This window comes from Enoplosus armatus, chromosome 15 (genome assembly GCF_043641665.1).
Source record: "Enoplosus armatus isolate fEnoArm2 chromosome 15, fEnoArm2.hap1, whole genome shotgun sequence".
Lineage (NCBI taxonomy): Eukaryota > Metazoa > Chordata > Actinopteri > Centrarchiformes > Enoplosidae > Enoplosus > Enoplosus armatus.
In genome coordinates, this window is record NC_092194.1 from 8688186 (window position 1) to 8707134 (window position 18949).

The following is an 18949-nucleotide window of genomic DNA, read 5'->3' on the forward strand; positions in this document are numbered from 1 at the left end:
GCTAACATGTTTTGCCAGATCATTTACAAGATCATTTGATATTTGTTTAAACAGTACTCTGACTCTGATGAAAATGGTCATCAAATTCACTCACATTCACTCACACATTCATTTTAAAGCAAGACTATGTAACTTTTGTTGAACAGTGACCACAAGTAACAATTAGGGGATACTTAGAAATGCTGAAACATAGCCTAAGAGTAGCCCAAGAAGAGAGGAGTCATAACGTTAGTGGCCAGACTCAGTAATGTCAGTTACACAGCAATATCTATGTAAAGTTTGCTAATATTAGCCTTCATAAGCTACTGGTCATACCAGACCAAGTAAGGCTGTAGCAGCAAAACTGCCAACAACATAAAACTTTTCTTTAGTCAGAGGGAGGATGTGTTATTTCCTCTTTCTAAAGTTACATAGGTGTATCACATGTATGACCTGTGATCCTTTCTTTCTGCAGGAGGGTCTATGTACCACAGAGACAGCCCTGGCCATGAACCGCTACATCGGCTCAGCCTTGCTACCCCTCCTCACCCGCTGCGCCCCTCTCTTTGCCGGCACCGAGCACTATGCCACCCTCATCGACTCCACTCTGCACACCATCTACCGCCTTTCCAAGGGCCGGTCGCTCACCAAGGCCCAGAGAGATGCCATAGAGGAGTGCCTGCTGGCTGTCTGCAAGTAAGGAGCATACAAAACTCTCTATTGGTTAAAAGTTTCGTCTAGTTTGTGTGCATTTTTAATGACAAGTGATACAAAACACTTGTGGTATCTCCGCTGGCAGGAATAGCAAAGATTGACAGTACTTTTTATCTGCTTTCTTACAAAACTCTACTGTAGCTCAGGGCCTGGTTCCCCTAAATATCCCGAGACAAAAGTGGTCTGAGTCTGAAGATGTTGTGGTTACTCTTATCTCTCTCTCACCTTATTCTGCAGGCACCTTCGTCCCTCCATGCTGCAGCAGCTCCTGCGCCGCCTCGTCTTTGATGTGCCCTTGCTGACTGATTACTGCAAGATGCCTCTTAGGGTGGGCAACAACTTCTTCATTTTTCTCACTCTTTTTTAATCCCTTTGTCCATCCTGTATCTTGCCTTTTTCTCATTTTGCCTGTTTCTGTGCTTGCATGCCTCAGTTTTAGTTGTTTCTTGTCTGCCTCATTATCTACCTGCCTTCTCTTTCTTTACTTTTCTACATAATCTAATGTTTGTTTTGTCTGTCTGACGCTGCTTGGTAAAGCTTTACTATCTCAGTTTATTACATTGCCAGCTCTGTGGAGACTTGCCAACAGCTGTATTGCAGGTGTGCCTTTAATGTACTGGTGTTCACCCCTCTCTCTCAATCACACACACACACACACACATTCAAAAGCGCACATTTCTAACACATCCATGGTGTTAATCATCTGGTGTGGAAGAAGTGAGCAGCTACAGGAGGCAAAACAAGGGGATGAAGTATTGGACTGTGTGATTACAGGCTTGTTGGCTCCACTGCTCCACTCCATCCATCTGGCCACACGAGAGAAATACAGGAGATGTAATAGATTGTGACTGGCCTGTGACATGGTGGACACACTCGTTCTATACTTTCATGTACACATTTGGATTGCATTTGTGTGGAGTGTGGGAGAACTAATTTCCTCTGAGGTGCTATTTGCTATGCATGGCCCCGTGCCAGTGTGTTGGGAGTATGTGTACAGGCTTTATGCTTGTTGCCTGCCAGTTAGCTGTCCTGTTTGCTAAATTCTGTATATTTATTACTCTGCTTGTCTTGACCTTTGCTCTCTGTGTGTCCTCCAGCTGCTAACCAACCACTATGAGCAGAACTGGAAGTACTACTGCCTCCCGTCGGGCTGGGGCAGCTACGGCACAGCATCCGAGGATGAGCTACTGCTCACCAAGAAAATCTTCTGGGGAGTATTTGATTCTCTGTCCCAGAGGGTGAGGGGTCGCTCATGTGTTGCACAAAGTTTCTTATCAGGGTTCTTTGCATATTGACTTCATCATTTCCTGAGCAATAGTCATTAACATGTATTTGGCAAAAGGTTATCATCTACTTCTTGTAAATACAAACATTTTACCACAAAGTGATGAACGGATAAATAAAAGTCACCTAATTCATCACAGTCTTGATTAACATGTATGTATGCGAGGGACTCATTGGCACAAATATCTTGAGGTCATTCGTGGCGCAGATGGCTGGACTCAGCACATCTCTCTAAATGCGTGAAAGGAGGCTGTGCAAAGAGCCAGCCAGAAAACATCAATATCTGGACAGCCATCATTGATCCAAAGCCTCCAGCACGCTGGTTCCTCAGCTTTTAGAATAATTCTTCATTAACATCTCTTCTGCTGACCCCTTGCACTGATACACACTTTGACTGAACCGCCTTAAATGAACAACTATACATATTACTTGTATTTGTTAAATAAGAATACAATTTGCACGACTGTACTTCATTTTAAGAGCTAAGTTTTGCATTTACTTTGTAGCTTTCTTTCTCTCACCATGCAGAAATATGACCCAGAGCTATTCAAGATGGCCATGCCTTGCCTCAGTGCCATAGCTGGAGCTTTGCCACCGGACTATGTGGATGCTTCCATTAGTACCACTGTGGAAAAGCCTGTTTCTGTAGATGCTCAGGGCAACTTTGACCCCAAACCCATCAGTACTGCTAAGTAAGCCATGTTGGAGCCAGATATCAATAAGATATATTGTATCAGCCTGACTTATTATATTATACCTGTGATGTCATGCACAGTACATGACTTTACATGACTTCAGTAACATGCATTTGCATACACAAACTGACTAATTGTAACTCTCTTTTTCCAGCATTTCTCTTCCAGAGAAGCTTGAGCACTTTGCCAACAAATATGCAGAGCATTCGCATGAGAAATGGTCAGCAGAGAAGGTAAGGCCAAAGATAAGAGCTTTCACCTGGGAAAATGGGTATTAAATTGCACAGTATTCGACTTGGAACAAGTCATGAGTGTTGAAAGAGAAGGAGATGATACTTAAAATGTCTCTCCTTGAGGAAAAACTGCACGCAAAATCAGCAGAAAAGCATTTCAGCCATTTCAAAGCGAAGAAAATCAATTCAGATCAATATTTTGATGTTGGTCTTTTTTTTCCCAATATCACAGCGTTGTTTCCTTTGGTGATGCCTCCTTTTTGTTAGTACTGAAAGGTATACTCTGGGCATGCTGACAATAACTGTGCTAGTCTCCATGCAGAAGGCCCCTGCTCTGTTTTGTGCCAACTGCTTAGCCGGCATTGTTGCATCTGTCAAAAAATTTAACAAGAGCTGAGAACAGCACGAACTGAATGTACCATGACTCTTTAATGTGTTATGCGTACTTAATCTCTTACTCAGTCTTCCAAATAATAAATCATGTCCTTAGGGATCTCTGGAGGCAATGGAAGATTGCTTTCACCCTTGTACATCCCTCTGTGCTTGTGCCTCAGGTGCTGCTGGGATGGAAATATGGAGACTGTGTGGATGAGAAGGCCAAGATTCACCCTCAGCTCAGGATCTACAAAGCCCTGACAGAGAAGGTACCGAATGTTGAATGCGAGATTTGTGAAGAAGATTAACGTTGAAGAGATAACCTAAAGACTGAGGCTTCTGGGCTCAGTCCTTGTTCTTTATTTCTGTCTCTGTGTTTCAGGAGAAAGAGATTTACAGATGGCCAATTAGAGAGTCCCTGAAGAGTATGCTGGCAATGGGCTGGAGCATGGACAGGACCAAGGATGGAGAGAGCATGTCTCAACAGAGGGAGAATGAGAAAATGCGAAAGATCTCTCAGGCTTCACAGGTACAGTGCAAAGAATATGACAAACACTAATATCAAATGTGCTTGTCCTCCAAAAGCAAAACGTTTCGTTACCGGAGCTTTTTATCTGGTATGAAGTATGATGATTAACTCCTAATCCAGTGTTTTTAATGCCTGAACATAAAATTTTAATCCTTGATGAGACAAAAAATTTGCCAATCTCTGAAACAAGCAGGTTTACACATTCCATTAAAATGAGCTAATCATCTCTAGTATGCATTATAAACTGGATATCAAAGTGGATATAGCTACAATATGAATATTTTGACATTGAATTGTCAATGGGTAAGCTGCTTTGGTCAGGTTTGCATTCGTACTGCTACCACTTGGAGTGGCATAAAGTGGACCTTTCACCTATTTACCCATTACTATTACCATTAGCAAACTATTTCAACTGTTGATTTACTTGTAGCTAATGTTCATTTTTTTCCCACTGTTTATTCCATAATTTTAGCTAACTGTTTTCTTTTTGGTAACTTTTTAAAGGTTTTTTTTTAACCATTTCTAGCTAACTATTTCAACTTCTCTGCTAGCTAGCTAGTTTTCACACACTCTCAATTGTACCACGTGGTGTTATTTGTTACAACTGACTCAGGTTGATGGACAGTTATTATATATTGTATACAACAACAACAATTTGTAATCCTAACCAGCTGTTTATTTTCCTCCTTAACACAAATACGTGGGTATGTTTATTTTTGGGGAACAGTTGCTATCAGTTCACATTGTCTTACTTTGAGGACAGTACCACTTGTCAGCAGTTACTGTATGCAGTTGGAAACAATAAGATCAGTTATTTACTGTGGACACAAAGCTGATTTTGTTGCTAATCTCCTTGCATAATAGACTGAAAGCCTGGAGACACAGAATAATCATTTAACAAATGCTATTAAAGCAGAAATCTTATGTCATCAAAGTGTTGATTCATAACAAACAACTCTCTGTCTCACTGTAAATCTGCATCTTTTTGAACATTCAGGCTAATGGCTTCAATCCAAGCCCGATAGACACAAGCAACGTGGTTCTATCCAGAGAATTGCAGGTGAGTGACCTCACATTTGTTTTGTCGTACTTTTTTTTCTTTTTTACATCAAACGATCTCTCGGTCTGAGTACGAGATGTAAAGCATTATTTCCTGAATGTGAATGAGTAACGTGGGCGGGACATGCTCCTCACAGGGATGTACTGTTTATCTTTGGTCCAAGGGGATGGTGGAGGTGGTGGCTGAAAATTACCATAACATCTGGGCCAAGAAGAAAAAGAGTGACCTTGGAAGCAGAGGTGATTCGCTAATGAAGTCAATCATAGACGCATATTACATAGAGATACCTGAAAAACTGAGAGGAAGAGACAGTATGTGTGTGTGTGTGGGTGGATGTGAAGTGCCACTTGGTGGTTGCTATATTTATATGTGCCTGTGAGCATATGCATGTGTCTGCCTCGCCGGTCTTTACTAAATAGGTTCAGCTGAGTGGTACATCCACTTCATGTCACCATCTGCCTTCACACCGTCACAAGGTAAAGAGCCGTGGTCTCCTTAACACTGGGTTGTCTGTGGTTTCAGGTGGGGGAACACACCCTCTGTTGGTGCCCTATGACACGCTGACAGCCAAGGAGAAGGCCCGGGATCGAGAGAAGGCTCAGGACCTTTTCCGCTTCCTGCAGATCAACGGCTATAGCATCACAAGGTCAACAATTTCAGGATGTCTGTCATATATTATTATGATGATGTCCTCCAGAAACTTTACACTACTTCGTAGCTTTTCCATTAATAGTTAGCCTATCATTTCTCCATAGACTGAGTGTTTTGATACTTTCACAGCATTTATAGAGCACCTAGATCTGCTTTATAATCAAAAAGACATGGAAATCTCACCAAAAGAAAATCTTGTGGTATTAAAGTGTTTATAGCTAATGTCTTATTGTGTTGCAGAGGTTTGAAGGACTTAGAGCAGGATTCCTCTTCAATGGAGAAGAGGTTTGCTTATAAGTTCCTCAAGAAGCTGCTCAAGTATGTTGACTCAGCTCAGGAGTTCATCGCTCACCTGGGTATGGTAATATTACATAAGACCTGCCAACAAGAGACTGTCTTGTTACTTTCTATTAAATATGTATTTTTATGCTCTCAATCCAGAGGCCATGGCTGCCAGTGGCAAAACGGATAGGTCCCCTCATGAACAAGAAATCAAGTTTTTTGCCAAAGTAAGGAAGTGATACAAATACAGCTGCTGTGCATATAAAGATATAAATCCATCGACCTGATCTGACCTTGTCCTCATCGATGTCCTCTTTCAGGTTCTCCTTCCTCTCATCGACCAGTACTTCAAGAACCACTCTCTCTACTTCCTCTCCTCCCCCAACAAGAACCTGAGCAGCAGCGGTTACGCCTCGAACAAGGAGAAGGAGATGGTCACCAGGTACAAGATGAAAACATTCAGTTTCATTTACCTACAGCAATATAGCATGACAATAACTCTTTACCATTCTTTACTTGAAATCCTAAACTCTTATAATCTTAATGACTAATCTAATCTCTAATCTCTTCAATAATTTACTCATTGTAATTGTCTGATTTCCTTCCTTTGTCTATCCATCACACCTCCAGCCTGTTTTGTAAACTGGCAGCTCTTGTCAGACATAGGATTTCTCTCTTTGGTAAGCTGATTACTACTGATCGGTCAGCATTGTGTGTGTGTGTGTGTGTGTGTGTGTGTGTGTGTGTTGTAAAAGTGGTTGTCGTTTTGCCTTTTTGGTTCTCATGAACTGAAGTGTGTTGTCTTACGGACTTTATTAACAGCGGCCTAATAAAAAGCCAACCTAGAAGCTTTGTGGGTAACATGTAACATTAGATACCAAATACTGGAGCATTCTGCACTTGTATTAATTATATATTAAACAAACAAGATATAATGCATTAATAAGTGAGATTTAGGGGTGCTGGCAGGCTGATTTTGTTTCTTTTGTTCATAGCTAGCTATGAATAAAAGTAACTTGCCCCAGTTTCCAGTCTTTATGTTAAGCTAAGCTAACCGGCTCCTGGCTGTAACTTCATATTTATGGTACCAACATGCGAGAGGTATCAATCTTCTCACCTAACTCTCGTCAAGAACACAAATATGCATATTTGTCAAAATGTTGAACTTTTCCTTTAAAGAACAGCAACTTGAGCCCCTGCAAGCGAAATGATAATTGATTATTTCGTTTTTTCCAGCTTTGATATTTCAATCAATCAACTAAACCACTGGTTTTATTACTTTAACCATCGTGCCCTAAACCACAGTGGATATCTAACTGAGGTGGTGAACTAGATATTGATCCACTAACCACATCTAACTCAATGCTTAGGCTGTTGGGTGTGGTACATACACAGACATGAAGTTATTGCTGCCATGAGAAGCTCAGTTCAGGTCAAGAAAGTCCCCTAGACATGGGTGACAGTGTGTATGTTCACATCATATTGATGGCTTTCGTGTTGGCGTTGTCTTGTAGGGAGTGACTCCACTACCATTGTCAGCTGTCTGCATATCCTGGCACACACCCTGGACACCAGGTGAGTACAAATGTGGCACTCAAGACTCATAAGGAACCTAGCACCGTTGAGTTTTCTCCTTGAAATGAAACATTTTAGCTCCATAATGACTGCATTTAAGCAATAATTGTTTGAGAAACCAATTACATTTATACAGCGTGAAGCAATGACTTAGAATCTAACCTCCGTAGGACCCTCAAGATGAGCATATTTGTCTTGAACATCAACTGTTATTACTCCAGTGTCTTTTGGGAGGCACTGGCATTAACAAAGAGCATCCTTTGGCATTTAAAAAAGCAAAACAAATTTCATACGCCACATGTTGCCCAAGGCTTATAGTGTTCTTTAGAGACAATGTACTGTTTGTTAATGAAGCTCACACATAATGAGGCTAAATCGGCAATGCATTACTGTGTCTTGTTTGTGCTGAAGAGCTACAGCTGATGCCCACAGACTCTGTCTTTCATTTCTCCTTCCTACTGGGACACATCAAGGCTTAACAATGGGTAATTCATTTTGCAATATTATGAACTGCGAAATGCTGAAAATTGTCTGACTAATCAGATTAATGCATTGTGTCATACGATATGTCTCAGCTCCAACATTGGCAAACCCACCTTAGATTTAAATATCCACCTAATTCATTAAATAAATCATTGATGTTTCAGTGTAAGGGCGGTCAGGTTGATACTCGCGTCTCATATTTCATGACTAAAACCTTCACAGACGGCAAGAGTGAAGTAATTGCATATGTGAGCGTGTCCCACTGTGGGTAAATAGTGTTGTCCTTTGCATACCCAGTGGTTTATTACAGCCCTGCCCTTGTGTATCTCCTCTTTGGTTTCAGTCGTTTATCACGTTCTCTTTCACTCCCAACAGGACGGTGATGAAGTCAGGCTCAGAGCTGGTGAGGGTGGGACTGAGGACCTTCTTTGAGAACGCCGCAGAGGACCTGGAGAAGACGTTCGAGAACCTGAAGCTGGGGAAGTTCACTCACTCCCGCTCGCAGATGAAAGGCGTGTCGCAGAATATCAACTACACCACTGTAGCCCTGCTCCCCATTTTAACTGCTCTGTTTGAACACATCACTCAGCACCACTTTGGAGTCGACTTGCTTTGTGAGTCCTGACAAAGGAATGATCAAACATATTGTGCGAGAAGCTGCTACAAAAGTGGAGTCAAGCGTCAATATTAAGTTTATTGTAATACAGTGATTACATGTTTCTTACATCCTGACACGTTGGAATATATCTGTCTCTTACTTACACAAATGTACAGTAAAGGTCCATAAATATGCATTAACAAGGGACTTTTACACAATGCTTTACAATACTGAGTTAATCACAGTAGAGAAAGACATGTATGAAAAAATGTAATCTAATGACCATGGTAGCACTAGTGATTGGGTATCTTTATATATATAGATGCTTATCGTAGGACGTCCACATCTCAGGTTGGTCGGTCCACCACTTCCACCACTTCCACCACGTACACCACGTACACCACGTCCAGATTGAAATAGCTCAACACTTACTGGATGCATTGCCATGGATTTTAGTACAGACATTCATGATCTCCAGAGGATGAAGCCTTTTAACTTTCATCCCCTGATTCTTTCTCTAGCGCCACCAGCAGGTCAGAGTTATCCACTGAAATATCTCAACCTCCTCTATATAGATTGGTACATTATTTAGTACAGACATTCATGGTTTGCAGACAATGTATCCCTGTTACTTTGGTGATCCTTTGACTTTTCATCTAGCGCCATTATCAGGTCAAAATTTCACTTTGACCAGCACTTTGGTTGGTGACCAAATAACTGCAAAACCCGTCAGCCTCAGTGCTAAACGCACTAAACTAAGATGCTGAACATGATAAACTTTATACCTGCTTAACATTTTCCCTGTGAGCATGTTATCATGTTGACATTAGCATTTAGCTCAAAGCACAGCTGTGCCTCACAGAACCACTAACATAGCTCATAGTAGGCTTGGTCTTGTTCTGATTTTCTTTATTTTTTCCAGTGGATGATGTCCAAGTGTCCTGCTATCGAATCCTGACCAGCCTCTATGCACTTGGCACTGGGAAAAACATCTATGTAGAAAGGTATCTCAGCTTCAACAGTTTGTTAATTGTTTAAAACCTCAGCAAAGAAACTTAATGATCCAATGCAGCTTTCACCCAATCTCATCCTCTCTGTGTCCCTCAGGCAGTTACCAGCTCTCGGTCAGTGTCTGGCCACCCTGGCTGGAGCCATGCCTGTAGCCTTCCTGGAGCCACTACTCAACACGTACAACCCCTGCTCCGTCTTTAATACCAAGAGTGCCAGAGAACGAGCCAGTGAGTCATATGTAATTATTCTAAAATAGAAGAGTTCATAACCAGGGGTGGACCAAGATGGCAAATCAAACAGCTATTACTATGGATAATGAGCCGGTCTGTCTTTTACAACCATCTTATCATTTTAAGATGTTGTCTGTGTCCTACAGTATGAGAAAAGGCTGATATATATTTTTTCCTACATGTGTATATCTGTACTGTATGTGTGTGAATGTTTGAGAAATTCCCCTTTCCTTCATAAAGTATATAACAAGAAAAATGTAATTTTATAATGTTGTAATCACACGTGAACCCCCGGTGGTGTTATCAGTCCTTGGCATACCAGACTCAGTCGAGGAGATGTGTCCCGGGATGCCGCGGCTGGACGGTCTGATGAAGGACATCAATGACATGGCTGAGTCCGGAGCACGGTACACAGAGATGCCTCATGTTATCGAGGTGGTGCTGCCCATGCTGTGTAACTATCTGTCCTACTGGTGGGAGAGGGGGCCCGAGAACCAGCCAGCCAGCGGGGGGAGCGTCTGCTGCACCACCGTCACCTCAGAGCACCTCAGCGTCATTCTCGGCAACATCCTCAAGATCCTCAACAACAACCTGGGCATCGATGAGGCCTCCTGGATGAAGAGGATTGCAGGTGGGCACGGGTTGCTATAACAGCTCATGATAACATGCCAGGTGGCCTCACTTTCTTTTTAGTTTTTCAACGCGACTCCCTGCCGCATTTCTTTACTGTATCGAGAAGATATAATTTTTTTATGCTTTTATTTTTTAAAATGACAGTGTATGAACCATAGGACCTGCAGAATTACCTATCCAATATCAGCCTCTGTTGGCCGTGTGAGCAAAACTGTGATGTCTGACACAAAGACTCATGCTGACTACCCTGTTTTCTTTTATTCATTCCAAAAAATGGTGAACAGGAAAAATGCTGGCAACTTTCTGATATACCTACACATTTTAAATCAGATTGTCCAATTGTACTGTAATAAAGTGACATTTTCTCTCTCTGTCACTGTTCAGTGTACGTGCAACCCATCATCAGCAAGGCCCGTGCAGACCTGCTGAAGAGCCACTTCCTGCCTACACTTGAGAAACTGAAGAAGAAGACGGTGAAGGTGGTGACTGAGGAAGAGCTGTTGAAGGCAGACAGCAAGGGAGACACCCAGGAGGCAGAGCTGCTCATCCTGGATGAGTTTGCTGTACTCTGCAGGGACCTGTACGCCTTTTACCCCATGCTTATCCGCTATGTGGACAACAACAGGTTAGCTCACCGAGCAGTGGATTAAGGAGTTGTTTTGAAGGAGCATTTAGGAGGAGATGAGGTAGATGTTAGAGGATGTATTAATCACTCCCTTTTTACTGCAGGTCGAGATGGCTGAAAGAACCAGACGCTGACTCCAATGAGCTCTTCAGAATGGTCGCTGAGATATTTATCCTCTGGTGCAAGTCTCATGTAAGTTCTCTCACCGCCGCACTTGTTCAGCTGCAAAACACAGGCAGCCTTTATGAATTAGAACCCTGATAATGCGTAGCTATCTTTCTTTGACATTTGTCTCCAGAATTTCAAAAGAGAAGAGCAGAACTTTGTGGTCCAGAACGAAATCAACAACCTTTCCTTCTTGACCGGAGATAATAAAACCAAGATGTCTAAGGTAGGAGGACACTGTCAACTGTATTTCCTTCTTTCCTTCTTCTGTGCAATGGCACCTTGACCCATCAAACGTGTGTACATGTTATATGAGAAAGCTGAAAAAGGTGCAGAAATAAGCAGGATCGTGACTGACTTTGACTTAAGACTGTGTGTGTGTGTGTGTGTGTGTGTGTGTGTGTGTGTGTGTGTGTGTGTGCGTGCGCACGCGCGGGTGTATGTATGCATGCCTGTTACAGTAGATGACAGAAACTAACATTCACCCCTCAGTAGACAAATATTCCTCCATACCTTCAGCCCTTGCCAGTTAGAACATTTTATTTCTTGTCTGCCTGGTTCAGCTGTTTAAAGGCAAACAAATGGTTTTCATTGCAGTACACGTCCATGTGAGGACCGCGTGCCTCCATTAACTGCCCTCTCATCATTTTCTTCTATCTGCCTTTCTCCTTCTGTCTCTCTCTCTGTCTCAAACAGTCCTTTAAGGAAAAGGTAGAGTGATGCAGTGCATGAGCTGTTTTACCTGCCAGTTTATTGGCTTAAATGCTCCAGTCACCAAGCAGAAAAGCCAATAGCTTGTGCCGCTGTGCTATATAGTCTATAGTGTAGTTATATATCATGTCACCTGATTATTTGTGGTCTCTATTCATCACCATGTGTGACATTGTAACTTTGGTCATTCCTCATTCCCTTGTGGGCGGAACACGTCTCATCTGGAGTAATGAAATCCATCCCTTCTGTAGCAAATCATGTGATCACGTACCTCTGGTGTGTTTGCAGTTGATAGATTGTGGTACCCCGGTGTGTTTGGCTAATAGTTACCTCAAGCTATTTGTATTATGTTGTAGTCAATGTGTGATAACTGTGTGTCTGTGTGTGTGTGTGTGTGTGTGTCAGTGTATATATATTAATATGGAAATGAGTGTTTTCACGGAGCCAGCTGCAGTTTTCCCTCACTGGTAACATCTCGTTGTTCTAATAGCGGCAGTCTGCCAGTTCTACTTTTCAGCTGAGGTGTGAACCTTCTTAATGATTCAGTGGCACAAATTAAGTCTGGTCACAGATTTTTGCCAGGGCTGAAAAATAAATGCATCAGTTGCCTCTGGCTTTTGTTCAAATACAGTATGAGTGCTCCCACTATGAAGTTAAGCTCCAATAAAATACTGTTAAGGCATCAGTTTAAAGGTTGAAAGTAAGTGCTTTAGTGAAACATTAAATATAGAAAAAGGGGAAAATAGTATGCATTACCTTAAAAGACCAGCTTATTAAGCTGCCGTAGCTTTTTTTTCATTCACCACTTTGTGTTGTCTGAGGTTAATATTATGATTATTTTCAGTCTGGAGGACAGGACCAGGAGAGGAGACACAAGAAAAGGCGCGGTGAGTTCTACTCCATCCAGACCTCGCTGATTGTGGCCGCTCTGAAGAAGATGCTGCCAATCGGCCTCAACATGTGCACCCCGGGAGACCAGGAGCTCATCTCTCTAGCCAAGACTCGCTACCTCCTGGTGAGACGAAGCACTGGCCACACATTTCACATGGGTCTGATGAGATCACAGCATCTATCCTTACACTCAAGAACACTTCTTTGAATTGGCCACATTTCACAATAATAAAGCTTCACATGTGCCTCCCTGTTCCCGCTGTTGTTTAATAGAGAGACACAGATGAAGAGGTCAAAGATCATATTCGGCAGAATCTGCATCTTCGAGAAAAGGTGAGCCAATCGTTATTATGGTTTTAAGTGGCTATTAGCTTCCAAAGACTGTATATATTGTTCTTCACGTCCTTCTTTGCAACACACTCCCAGTCAGAGGACCCTGCAGTGAGGTGGCAGCTAAATCTGTACAAGGACATAGCGATGAGGAGCGAGGGTCCTCCAGACCCTGAGAGGGTAGTGGACCGTATCCAGAGGATCTCTGCAGCTGTCTTCAACCTGGAGCAGGTCTGGCTCAAACATTTATATACACCCAAACATATTATGAGCAAACAATTGTGCAAGACATAGAGAATCCAATGCCCTGTTGAAACATACAGCTAATGGCTCTTCAAATATGCTGCCAAAGACCAATGATGTTACATTTATTCTAGGGTCCTTGGCGAACTGTTTCCCCATGTTGACAAGGACGTGGACATCTGCATAGGGTGTGGTCACCTCCACACTCACCTCTCCATTCATCATAGCGCATAATGAAAGCTCTGGTCATTCACAACCCTGTGTGAAGCATATTATGAGATCAAAAAACATTGAACCTAATCTTTTCCTCCATTTTTGTGCACTTTGGTTGGTAATGCCACAAAAAAAGCATAGAATCAACTGCATTTTACGTGGTTTGATGTGGGTGACGAAACAAATTGTGACCATCGACAGCAAAGTTGCTAGAGAATGCCATTCTAGTGTGCTGATCAGAAGTTTCTGTTCTTCTGATCTGATCTGATTAATCATGTAATCTTAACACTGACTTCTTCTACTCCCATTAGGTGGAGCAGCCACTGAGATCCAAGAAATGTGTTTGGCAGAAGTTGCTGTCCAAGCAAAGGAAGCGAGCGGTCGTTGCCTGCTTTCGCATGGCTCCACTTTATAATCTGCCAAGGTATGACTGTGTACATTACACCTACAGCCTCCTTTAGAAATGAATCCAAGATGGCACTCCACAATCGACGGTAGCAGAGAGCTCGCTGTGGTACTACTAGCAGATGGGAAATTGTGTAGCAAGTCTTGTAACATCACCTCCATGTTTACTGGCCAAATACCACCACACTTCTTCTTCTTCTTCTTCTGTCTGACTCACAACTCTCATTTCTCTTTTCCTGGGTTCTGACCCTGCATTAATGCACAGCCTCCTTCCCTCCGTTTGTAGGACAAATGTCTGGCCCGCAGCTGTTATCAAGGAGCAAGGGAAAAAAAGGGACACTAGCAATTTCATGCCCTGCTGCTCTGTAACTCAATCACAGGAAGTCAGGCAGAGAGCTACAGTAGGGAGGAAAACAATTATGAGGCCCAACCTGGGGGTGGCCATCTTCAATATGTGCTCAGACGATGCCGCCCGCCTGCCTGACGGCATGACTCATTTATTCAGAGTTGTTGACAGTGAAATATGACACAGCATAGCTAATAATTATTACACAGTATTTACAATGCAGGCACCAATGGATGGTTTTTGTTGGGAGTAATAGATTTGTGTTTAAGGGATGGATGTGAAGCTTCTGGATAATGTCGGTTTCACACACTCAGATGTCATCTTTTCTCTTTTGTCTCTCTATTCAGCCTTTGTTATCTCCTCAATGTCACACTCTATTGTACCTCATCCCCTCAGGCACAAAAATAATAATTACTTCCTGAATGCCTACCGACATATTTGGCTGGAGATAATGCATGAGAACACAGACTATGACAGTCTGCTCTCCATGCTGACGGTAACGTAGTGCTGACCCGATGTTGCTACTGTATGACCTTGCATACCTTTCTTAACCACCACTCACTTTCCTTCAGGCACGGTTTATGCTACAAATTTAACTCCCATTCAGATTTTCCCTCTGGTTTTTCCACTGGTCCATTTCTGTACAGTAATGCAGCAAGCTGAATTTAAAACAAGCACCTTAAAGGAATAGTATTGACATTTAGACATTTTGTGAAATATGCTCAATCATTTTCTTGCCAAAAGTTAAAAAAGAAGATTGATAACACTCTCATATCTGTGTGCTAAATATGAACTTAAAGCCCACTGGCAATTAGCTTAGCTTAGCATAAGCACTGGAAGCAAGTGGAAACAGCTAGCCAGGTTCTGCAGTGCCTCTCAGATGAGGTTTAGAGGTGCTTGTGGTTCCACCTGCTTCCAATCTCGTTGCTGTGGTTTTATATTTAGCATGCAGATACGTGGATATTTAATATAACCAAAGTTCAGTATTAGATCAACTCATTAATCTAGTCTGGAATTGCAATTTTTGCCTGCTGATGAGAGTTTAGATTTAAAGAAAAATAAGAATTGTGACTAGAACAGCAGTCTGGCAGAGAGCATGTACACCACAGCTCTGTTTACAATCAAAATGACTGAGTTTCCTCTCAGGTGACCAGTTGGATGTGCCAGTACCCTAAACTAACCAGCATTAACCTCTCCTAAAGGGACTTGAACCCTACTTTGCTCTGCTCCTATCCTAACCCAGGCTGATGTCCTCTCACCCTTCCTTAGGCATCGCTCTATTAACCTCTTCCTCCTGGCCTATCAGAGAATATGGATAGAAACAGAGGAATACTCTTTTGAGGAGAAGCTAGTGCAGGATCTTGCAGTAAGTACTTGTGCCGTCCCCCCAGTGCCCTCTTGTTGGTACCCATGTGCTGTGGGGAGCTGAGCGTCGCCCCTACTGTACCTCTTTCCTTTACTTGTGTCTTTGTTAAAAGTGCTTGGAAGCGCCCCAGTTCCACCACGTACCACTGGGTCGCGCTCAGTCATCCATACGATGTTTTTCAACTGGACGCCCATTTTTGGCAAGCATGACATCACCGCTGATGTCAGAGCCGGCTGATGCATTTCGACCACTGTGTCCCATCCCAACATCGGTAAGAGGGCATCCCGCCGCGATGCTTCGGCTTACCAATGAAATTTCAGAAAGTTGCGGTGTCTTTCTTAAATTTGAACAATCATGAAACATCACAATCATGCATTGAGTTTGTAGAGAAAGCAGCAGAAATACAGCACACAGCTGCTTTCTCTACAACTTCAAAAGTATTTTGCACTGTGTAGCCCATGATAACCTACAGCATTATACGCATAGATTGATTAAAAATGCTTGAAGGATTCATGAAATAGAGTTGAATAAATTCAGTTCTCTGATCCGGAATAAGAGACTTTGATGAAGGCACGCTGGAACTCGACATACCCCACTGCCAACGGGTGTGGGTCTTTTTTTCTCTTTTTTTCAATAATGAAATGAAGATAACATTTGAATTAATACAACTTTTGAAGATCTAATCTTCTTGTAGCCCCCTTTAATAGTCATATCTTTTCCACATTATTTGAAATTAAAGCCACAGGCCGCCATATAAGAAGTTAAGGATGAAGAATTGTATGATTCAGCCAATCGAGCACACGTATTTGCAGCAAACACTTCAGAAAAAATAGTTCCAATGTGTCTTGCTATCATGAGGTGTCTCTGCTCTGGTATGAAATTGTAAAAAGTCTATGATAAAGTGTAAACTGGGTTCATGGAGAGTCATGCTTAACTCCAATCTCCACCTTTTAACTCTGCTAACTTCATTCGCTGTGTGTGTGTGTGTGTGTGTGTGTGTGTGTGTGTGTGTGTGTGTGTGTGTGTGTGTGTGTGTCATTGTGTCCATGCTCGTGCTTGTGGTTTATTGTTTGCATGCTATCAGTGCATCCTATCACTGTCTTTCTTCTGATGCAACCTGATTCTCTTGAATTAAGATATGTATAGTTAAGTGACAGTTACATGTAACTGTAAGTATTGCTCGTACAAGTGTTTTCTCAGTTTAGGGCTCACATAGTTGACATTGAGACTACATGCCTGAGCTCCCGGCTTATTACTTGTATGGGTTTGTCCAGAAAACACAGCCCAAAGTGGAGGAAGAGGAAGAGGAGGAGGTGAGGAAGCAGCCAGACCCTCTTCACCAGCTCATTCTGCATTTCAGCCACAACGCTCTGACTGAGTGCAGGTAAATACACACTGAGTGTCACACACCTGGCCACCTGGCACCAACACGCTTTGCTCCATCTGTGCTGCATCATAGTTTTGTCCTTCCCTCTTGGCTAATAAAGAGCTGCATTAAGCTAAATCATCACCATATATTTTATATTAGGAGGGAAACAGAAGCAGTTTTGTAGTATTTCTCTGTCGCCTTGCTGCTTACCGTACATACATTGCAGTGGCTATAAATATTACCACCACATTATTGAAAGATGAGATGTGATTGTGTGCTATACAAGGTTTAACCACCAGATATTTGTCTTCCTTTTTTGTTAGTTCTTTGGAAGAGGATCCCTTGTATATTGCATATGCAGATATGATGGCAAAGGTACTCCATTCTCTAAATTGCTTTTGCTGCATTGAAGGCTGTTCAGCAAAATCTTGCAGGTCTGACATTCTGCTTTCCCTTTCAGAGTTGTGCTGAAGGCGAAGAAGAGGAGGATGAGGAAGGAAAAGAGAAAACATTTGAGGTGCTATTGATTTCTCGGGAACTCTACATTTCATGATTCTGATTCATATTCAGAAGTGGTGCTTACTGTATTATCGTTTCATACAGGAAAAGGAGATGGAGAAACAAAAGATGCTGTACCAGCAAGCCAGACTACATGATCGAGGAGCTGCAGAGATGGTGCTTCAGATGATCAGTGCCAGCAAAGGTAGGAAAACACATTCACCTGTCTGCCTTCTTGTAATTGCCACCTTTTGGTATAGCAACTGTATCATATATGATTTGTGGTCATCAGGTCGACTTGGTGCTATGGTGACTTTCACCCTCAAACTGGGCATCTCCATCCTCAACGGCGGAAACATACTGGTTCAGCAGGTACACACCAATCGCCATGCAGAATTTGCATATTTAACAGCACCAGCCCACTGTTTATTGTGCTTTTCTCTTGTTGCAGAAAATGCTGGACTACCTGAAGGAAAAAAGAGATGTTGGCTTTTTCAAAAGTTTGTCTGGACTGATGATGTCCTGCAGGTGATGAAGCCATAACCATTTATCACATGCAAAACACATGATTTACTTTTTGTTAAATTTTTCAACTGCGATTTAAAGGGGAACTCCAAATCGTACACAGAAAGGTCAGTTTACTAGTTACAGGAAGTACAACCCAGTGTGTGAAAACAGTTGTATAATGTCTTCTGTGGCTCTGGTGGAGCTTCGCCAAGTCTGAGAAAGTAACCCTGATGATGTTGTTGGGGTCATTATGGGAAGTGTTTTTGGAGCTTGACCTATATTAGGGACTAAAAATCAGGATATTGCAGACCATCTCCCGTCTCTTGTGAGTGAACTTAATGGAAGTGCAGAACTAAATTGCTTGAGTACCCCTTTAAAATGCATATTGCAGAAATACAGAAGGTAGAAATTAAATGTGTCATAGTTTATCTTTTATCTCCTCATTCACATTATTCATCCCTCAAGGGGAAATTCAAGAAACTACACGGACAATTCATTTACACACATAAAAAAAACAAAAAATGCAAATATGACAATGTTAGAAAGAGTTTAAATACACACATTTATCTCCTGCAGTGTCCTGGACTTGAATGCTTTTGAAAGGCAAAATAAAGCTGAAGGTCTGGGGATGGTTACTGAAGAAGGATCAAGTAAGTGAGGATAATAAACATGGTAAACTGTCTTGAGACTGTCCTACATGTTGAATTACCGACAATATGAGTGAGTGATTTGCCCTCTACCAGTTTATGTGTGACTTTAATGTGGTACTGAATAAAAACCTTACAAGTCAATATCTGCGCCATAGTATCTTTGTATGCTTTGTATCATTGTAGAGGAGGCGCAGTATAGACACAACCTCAATACTAAAAGTTCAGCAGTTTATATGCCACACTCTGTGTTGTTGCTAAATGCTGATCTGAGAGTATCTTCTAAAGCTTTATTTGTGCA

General features: G+C 42.1%; 1 protein-coding gene across 1 annotated transcript in view; it reads left to right on the forward strand.

Annotated features, from left to right (window-relative positions):
• LOC139297890 (ryanodine receptor 3-like) overlaps positions 1-18949 on the forward strand; it is an 80754-nt gene that overhangs the window by 49735 nt on the left and 12070 nt on the right. Inside the window, 35 exon segments of the mRNA XM_070920700.1 lie at positions 455-675; positions 931-1021; positions 1791-1931; positions 2506-2669; positions 2827-2905; positions 3460-3549; positions 3663-3809; positions 4807-4869; positions 5033-5108; positions 5392-5515; positions 5761-5876; positions 5962-6029; positions 6123-6244; positions 6433-6482; positions 7317-7377; positions 8236-8474; positions 9381-9462; positions 9566-9696; positions 10007-10330; positions 10717-10957; positions 11062-11149; positions 11256-11348; positions 11819-11833; positions 12678-12848; positions 12998-13057; positions 13151-13285; positions 13822-13934; positions 15531-15627; positions 16902-17011; positions 17320-17371; positions 17457-17513; positions 17600-17699; positions 17787-17866; positions 17946-18022; positions 18578-18651. Of these exon segments, the coding sequence (XP_070776801.1) occupies positions 455-675; positions 931-1021; positions 1791-1931; positions 2506-2669; positions 2827-2905; positions 3460-3549; positions 3663-3809; positions 4807-4869; positions 5033-5108; positions 5392-5515; positions 5761-5876; positions 5962-6029; positions 6123-6244; positions 6433-6482; positions 7317-7377; positions 8236-8474; positions 9381-9462; positions 9566-9696; positions 10007-10330; positions 10717-10957; positions 11062-11149; positions 11256-11348; positions 11819-11833; positions 12678-12848; positions 12998-13057; positions 13151-13285; positions 13822-13934; positions 15531-15627; positions 16902-17011; positions 17320-17371; positions 17457-17513; positions 17600-17699; positions 17787-17866; positions 17946-18022; positions 18578-18651 (3952 nt within the window).